General features: G+C 40.7%; 1 protein-coding gene across 1 annotated transcript; it reads right to left on the minus strand.

Annotated features, from left to right (window-relative positions):
* Window positions 1-2,529: 2,529 nt before the first annotated feature.
* LOC114404442 lies at window positions 2,530-3,114 on the minus strand. The gene has a single exon (XM_028367385.1). The coding sequence runs from the start codon at window positions 3,112-3,114 to the stop codon at window positions 2,530-2,532; it is 585 nt and encodes a 194-aa protein (XP_028223186.1).
* Between the last annotated feature and the right edge of the window lie 4,880 nt (window positions 3,115-7,994).

A 7,994-nucleotide genomic window follows, 5' to 3' on the forward strand; every position in this document is an offset into this window, starting at 1 on the left:
TGCTAAAGTTCCCTAACAATACACACCAGTGGGTGATTAGACCAAAGGCATGTAACAATAAAGCATCGATAGAAGAAATGAACACATAAAACACACTTAATTGGATATGAAAAGTATTTACATCAATTGTTCATTAGAAATCCCCCACTAGGGTTTTAGCAATCAATTACAAGGAGACCTAAATTACAAATCATACAGAAAATGAAGAGCTATTTCTGCTTACACAAGAAGGGGGATCCCTCCTCCTCTTCTTAGCACCTCACAATCACTCAAACACTCTCCAATCACTCTCAAATGGCTTCTTGTTGTTGCTCCCTCCTCTGAGTGTGTAAAATTCCATGCAAGAGCGTAATAATTTCCTTCCTACTGTCCTTGTTGATGTTGTTGTTGTTGCCCTAATTCTGACAATTCAGGCTTTAAATAGGCTCTGAAATCGCGCCGTCGCGCTTAGCGCGAATAAGTGGATTTGGGCTTGGTGCCAATGCTGTGATGAGCCTGGCAAGAGACGAATGACTCGCTTAGCGAGCTGATCTTGCGCTTAGCGCGCTGCTTCGATTCAGGTGCTCTTCCAGATTCCTTCTTCACGCTAAGCGCGCTGAAGCCGCGCTTAGTGGTGGATACGCGCTAAGCCCACTGATTTCGCTTAGCGCGACAGTCACTTTGGCACTTCAAGAAATTAGCTCCTTTTTACCTGAAATAGTACAGATTTTAACATTAATTCCAATAAAAGAGACCCTAATGATAGAGATCAAAACACAACAAAGTTTATTTACAATTCCTACCAAAGAACTATAAATTGGGGAAAGTTATACATATTTTGCAAAAGTTTTCTATACAAAAGTTTGTCGTATAAGACAACTAACAAACTCCCCCAAATTTACAATTTTGTTTGTCCTCAAGCAAAGAAAGAACAACTCACTTGTCCTCAAGTGACAATATCTACAGTGGTTATTAAAAACTTGTGTTTGTCTCAAGAGAATTCAATCACATGAAATGAATGTCATAAAATGCTTCAATCAAAAGCCTTTCACAAAACATGCAGCTTTTCAAAGATAGGAACATTTTTATTAGGACTCACAACTGAAATAAGCTAGTAAGAATGGCAGATATCAAGGAATGATCATTAACCAAAGCCTCACGGTCATTGTTTCACTCAAGCAAAAGTGTTTAGGCTTATTTAATTATCAACAACTAACACGGATCTCAACCTTTGCAATTCATCTCATGCCATATAGTTATAAACACACAAATTGAATTAGAAGGACTTTTCATAGGCTTGTAATGAGGCTAGGCTGCAAATAATTCATGGTTTTTCTTGGATGCAAAAGCTTAGATTCTAGGAGAGCATTCATCCATAGATTAACCTTTTTCCTTTTTTATTCCCAACCCTATTACTTGCCCCCTTTTTACACTCAACTTTCTTTTTATTAAATGGAAGCACATATACACTTTTATTTTATAATTACAGTTTTGTTTTTTAGAATTGTGTGTGCTGCTCTTTTCTTACCATTCCATTCCTTTTTACCCAGTAGCTCCCTCAAATTTGGGGCAAATTTTGCCTTAAACCAAGTCTTTCTATGAATGATGCTCTCCTACAACCTAAGACAAGGTAGTAGGAGATAAATTGTGTAGGCTCAAGTTTCAATCAATCAAACATTCATTCAGCTTAAACTGGGTGCAAGGGATAAATCATTCATGCACATGGTTAGCTTTTGGGCTAAGTGGCTATTTACAATCACATGGCCTTCATCATCCTCAAATTCATGCATTCATTTCATAATTCAGAGATTCATGCAAAAGTCATTACCCAATGATAGTCGTTTCTTTCACAATTAAGATCACACTTTCACCGGGTTATGGTTAACGCATTCCTTCACAATCAATCTAACAAACCGACTAACATTTTCAGTCATAATCCTAATTACATGTTCTTTCTCTTCTAATGACTGCATGTTTGTTCAAGGCATATGATCTATGCATTCCAATCCACTCAAATTATACAATTGCTTCATTCAAACCAATCACAAACACAAATTTGAAATCAGACATCAAACCACTGAATATAATCAACGCACTGTTCAATCATGCTTTTATACAAGCTACCAAAAAAATATAACTATAAACTAAATTTAAAAACTGAACTGGAAATTAAAAACTGAAACATAAACATAAAATGTATTAAAGATAGAATAATAATAAAACTGTTTAAAATGCAAGAAAATAAAGATCTTGTCAATCATCCTGCAAATGATCCTCTGCATGCTCGTTTAGATCCAACACCGGTGCAGCTGGAGGGTCCTGAGCAAGAGGCTGGTCAGGCACTAGTACTGGTGCGGATGGCTCTGGGATATCATCAAAGACTAGAGCTGGTGATGGGGATGACTGAGGAATAAGCTCTAGTGATGCTACCTCCTCCTGAGCACTAGCTGGATCAGTCTCATACACAAATGGCTCAGGAGGGACGGGCTTGTCCTCCTCTAGCATAGGCTCCTGGGCTACGGAGGCCTCACCCCCTCCCGAAGGAGAAGGCTAGACTCCTGGCCAAGCCACCTGGCTAAGGAACTCCTCCATGCTAATCATAAGATGCAGGCCTGAGCTCTGTAATCTCTGCATGATGATGATCTGGCCTTTGTGCAGGCTCTGCAACATAGCATATAAAGTATCAGAGCTGAAAGAGGAAGATCCTGTAGAAACTGGAGTAGAAGCTGGAGCTGATAATGGAGTGGATGTAGCTGGGGCAGAAAGAGCTGTTGTAGAAGTCGAAGGAGCTAAAGCTGGAGCTAGTAAAGATGAAGCTAGAGTAGATGGAGCTGCAGTAAAAGTAGAAGGAGCTGGGGTAGGGAGAGTAGAAGATGGTAGAGCCTCAGACCTCTTGCCCTTGGTCTTTCGGGGTCCCCGAAAAGTGACTGAGAGGTCATCAAGGTTCCAACAGTTTTTCTTCACATAAGCCAAATTTATGGTTGGGCTAAGGCTTTCAAAAGATAATGAATAAGAAGTGACTCCTCGGGCTTTGTATAAAGAAGTGGTGAGGGTAGGGAAACCCAGCCGAGAGGAGTCATGCTGAGCTATCATGGAAATCTGAGCTGAGATCATGTAGCTAACATTCATATCCATCTTTTGGATGATGCCATATATCATCTTGGCCCTATCAAGAGTAATGTCTGAAGTATGAGTGGTAGGGGCCAGATTTGAAAATGAAAGCACGCTCTAGGTTTGAGCGAGGGTAGTCAAATTTTTCCTCAAATTTTTCACAGGCAGACCCTCAGCATTCAGCTCGAATCCCCTCCCAGGGATACACAATTTAGCTGCCAATTCCTGAGGATCTGGCCTCAGTAGAGCAAACCTAGAGTATGACGGTAGCTCTTCCTCTCCTCTATGATCGCAGGGGTCTTTAGGATGGTGTTGAGGGCATCTTCATCAAACTTAATTAAGTGGCCTCTCACCCTCACCTGCTTAGGTGATTTATCCTCAGGATCATAAAGGTTAGCACAAAACTCCTTAACAATGGCAACATCGATGCTCCCATCCATGAAATTGGTCATCTCCTTGTGCCAATTCCTTCTTTCCAACTCATCCTTGAACTCATCAAATTTTGTATGGTAAATCATGAAATTTCTCTTAGACAAAATCTTTATGCCAATTACAATATCAGAGTAGCGATCCCAGTCCTCCTGAGATAAGAATCTCGATCTATCATAGTGGGCCTGGGATGCTGAGGCTGGTGCGTATCTTTTGTGAGAAGCCATATGAAAAGAAATAGACAACAAAACAAGATTAAACAGGAGTTATTCACAATTGAAAAACAGAAAATAAAACTGAAAATAAGACTGGGCGCTTAGCGCAGAAGGTTGGGCTTAGCACGCCTTATGAAAATTTACTCATGGGCTAAGCACGATAGCCACGCGCTTAGCAAGAGTACTCAGAAAATATTTTTTTGCAGATTAGGCTTAGCGCAACATGCTGGGCATAGCCTAAATCCACAATTTTTTAAAACAGTGGGGGAAATGAGCTTAGCGCAGCATGGTGTGCTTAGCTCAACCTCACTAAGACATTACATTTGCTTAGCGCGGCAGGCTGCACTTAGCCTTATTCCAAAAAATGAAAAATAGAGACGTAATTGCGCTTAGCATGACATCCAGGATTAGCGCTGGACAAAAAATTTTGAAAAATCCTAAGTGTCTAAAACACTAGTTTTGCTTAGCGCACAGACGCGCTTTGTAACATCCTGGAAATTTCTACCCGGAATTTTCGAAAACGATGTATTTTGAATGATTATATATATATATATATATATATATATATATATATATATATATATATATATATATATATATATATATATATATATATATATATAAGTATTGTTCCGTGTATATGTATAGATATGTTCTTGGTAGAAATAGGAATAGTGGGGGCAAGATACGCGGGTTAGACTAATTAAGGAAGAGAAATCCATAACTGGGAGGTTATGGGTTAGTTCTTAATTAATTAGTTAAAAATCATCGTTTTGCGTGCGACTTTGAATTTAACGAAACCAACCTCTGAACCACGCTCGGGGTTTTATTCTGAGCGTTTTGATATATATATTGCTTGCTTTCGAAAACTGGCCCCGACGGACGCAGAGAAACGCGAGAAACTGGAACCAGAGAAACGGCACGCAAACCGAGGCAGGATTTTAGCGTTTCAAAGGTCAGATTTTTCTCACTTTTGTGACTAAGTATGGGTCACAGTCAAAAAGAGAAAGTGGGCCCTTCTTGCTCCACTCAAATAGGGACATGTGGCAGAGCTTGAATAAAATAATAGAAAAAGAGGAAAACCTTTTATTTAAGACCAAAAAGCTTTTCTCTCTCCTCACTCAGCAAAACAGAAATTTCAGACAGCCCTCTCTCTCCCTCACGTTGCCATTCTCTTCTTCTTCATTCTCCATTGAAGCTCCACACAAAGCTTCAACCTTTGGCCATCATTTCTGCCCCAAATCGCGAAAGGAGAGCATTTTCGGGGTCGTGAAGTGCGTGGCTACGAGTGGGATTTCGAAAATTCAGGTTTGGGTGGACTTCTTTCTCCTTTGATTTTCGTGGGTATGGGGTTTTGGGAGATATGATGGGTAGTCTTGCAAGGTTTATGCTGTGTGATGATTATTTGTGAAGACATTTGCTGAAAACTTGTTGAAATTGACATGTTTGGATGAGTTAAACATACCCATACTGTTTTAGGGTTTTTGTGATGATGTTTGTGATGTTTATATGCTGAAATTGCCCATGGAAAACTGTTAGAGATGAAATGTAGAGTTAACCTAGGGTTGGAAAGTGAGAATGTGGTGTTATGAGTGGAAAAAGAGTGAGGCTTTGAGAGTTGGAAAGCTAAGTCTGAATTCTGTGGTAAATGGAGGTTAAAGTGAGTTAATACTAGCTTGAAATGTCATTTAGGACTTGGGAGAAAGCTTGGACTGTGCTAGGGAGAAAAACAAATGACCAAGTGAACAAAGAGCCATTTCTAGGGCAAATTTGGGTGTTGAAGAGTCAAATTTTGATTTGGTGGAATTTTAGGTGTAAATCCAGTTTGGGCAAGTTTAGATTGATGTTATGGATTGGTGTGAGGTGAGAGTTTGCTTCAAATTTACCTCATTCTAAATTTCACCTTTCAAACCTAGAAAAGCCATTGAATGGAGGGGTGTTGGACACCTAGATTCTGTGTTGCTGTGCTTTAAAGCTTGAATTTGGTTTAGGCATGATTGATACATGATTTGGGACTTGTAGGAATTGATTTGGGCAAGATTGGATGAGAGGAAGTGTGATTTTCGAAATCTGCACTTATGCAGAATTTTTGCTGTGAAATTGTGCAGCAGAATTTTGCACAAGTGCAGAGAAAATGCTTGTGTGTGGTTGGCTGTGGAAAGTCTAGTGCAGAATGAGTTCTGGATGTTTGCCAGTAGATCCCAACGGTCGAAATGTAGGCTTATGCACTATAGACTTCCAGTAAAATTTTGGAGTCGATCCAACGGTTAACGAATTGGATCGAAGGAATTGTTACTGGGGTCTTTAAGTGAGAAAAGCTGTGATTTTGGTTGGTGTTTTGGCAGAGTTTTCTGCCTTTGCTCTGTTTTGCTTGGCTGTGATAGCTTGTGCTGTGTGAATGTTGTTTTGCTTGGATGTTGTGGAAGCTTGGGAGGATTGATGGGGACCCGGTGTTGAGAGAAACGAGGATATGGGCTACGTGGGAGTACGTGAGCTCAGTTGGAGGTGGGCAACAGGGGATGGTGGGTTTATGCGCGCTTTGTGGATGTGGAAAACTTGTTGTGCACCATCGCCCGACCGCCACCTAGTACCACATGTGATGGGTACCCCATAATCCTACAAGCTTGAGATGAGGAAGTGTTGAAGGGTGAAACTTCCTGCTTTTATTGTTGACCACAGAGTGGTACCTGGAGATATGTCGCGGGGGTTAGGAGACCTTGGGGACGTCAGGTGGGGTGCTATTGCCCAAAACCAAGCTTGACCAATCCCGACCCAACCCGGGCATAGTCGGTCAGTGAGAACCTGTGATGTACCTAAGCAGGCGAGCTCCTGGCAGTCAACAGATAAAAGGAACAAAGACCACAAAGCAAGGAGGCTTGTGGTAGCTGGCCAGCTGTGAAACTTGACTGATATGTGAGATATGGTCTCTGGTAATCGATTACCAAGGGTGGGTAATCGATTACAAGGCTTAAAATTGAAGACAGGAGGCTAAGATGGTCTCTGGTAATCGATTACCACGGGGTGTAATCGATTACCAGGCTTGAAAACGAGATCAAAAAGCTAAGGAAGCCTCTGGTAATCGATTACCAAGGGGTGTAATTGATTACCAGGCTTAAAAAGGGAACTGGGAGATGGTGGAAGCCTCTGGTAATCGATTACCAGCCTGTGTAATCGATTACACAGAGGAATGGGTCACTGGTAATCGATTACCAGGCATGTGTAATCGATTACACAGTGCATTATTGCATATTTCATGTTCTGAGGCTGTGTAATTCAAGTTTAGCCTTTGGTAATCGATTACCAAGGCTGTGTAATCGATTACCAGAGATGAAAAGCCTTAAAATACCCCTTTTAATTGCATGTAGTGGTTATGAGATGCATTGTGTGGCGGCATAGCTAGATTCTTGTGAAAGAGTCTACCCCTTTCTTTTCTTCCTTGTAGATCGTGATGGCGGCGCAGCTAATCCGTGATCGAGTAAAGATGGAGTGCTTAGAGGGAGCTTGGGAGACCCTCGAAGGCAACACGAGGTGCCGATTTCGGGGCACCATTTGATTCATGGCTACTTCTTTGGTGCATCCAGATGAACCTGCACGGACGCTTCAGCGCACGGTGGAGTGGACAGCTCCTTGGATTAGTTTTGTGTATTTTTGAGGGTGGGTGTATCTAGAACTGACTGTTAGGTTTACTCTTTTGTTTTTGTATGGGTAGACCTGATGTATAGGAATTTGATGATTGTACACTTGTGGCTGAAGCCACCACTATGGACACCTTTGCTCTGGATGACACTATGTATTTTGTAAAACTCCCATATTTTGGACAGCTTTAAATGATGAATGCGTTTATGATCGATCTTGTTATTTGAAAAGAAAGCATTAGCAAATTTATTTGTAAAAGAGTTTATCGACCGTATTTTATTCTTTTATTTTCATGTGACGACCTAAAGTAATGGTTGGTACATTCTTCCTTTTGAAACAACAAAATAGTTTAAAGATTATGAGCGGTAAGAAAGAAATGACTCCGAATAGAGTTGTGAACTGGCCATTCAGGACTCTGTAGTGAGGATTTTCCTTCTAAACCTAGTTATGGTGAAAGAAGAAAGAAATGAAAAAGAAAAAAGAAAAAAAAAATTTACCATGGTTTTTGTTATTTAAATTATTACTATTAAACCAGTCATTAATTTAGGGACGCCACACGCTTAGCGAGCTCATCCTCATTAGAAGGATGAATGCGCTTAGCGCGACATGGTCGAGCTTAGCGCG

The sequence above is a fragment of the Glycine soja genome, unplaced genomic scaffold (assembly GCF_004193775.1).
Source record: "Glycine soja cultivar W05 unplaced genomic scaffold, ASM419377v2 tig00035898_1_pilon, whole genome shotgun sequence".
Classification (NCBI taxonomy): Eukaryota; Viridiplantae; Streptophyta; class Magnoliopsida; order Fabales; family Fabaceae; genus Glycine; species Glycine soja.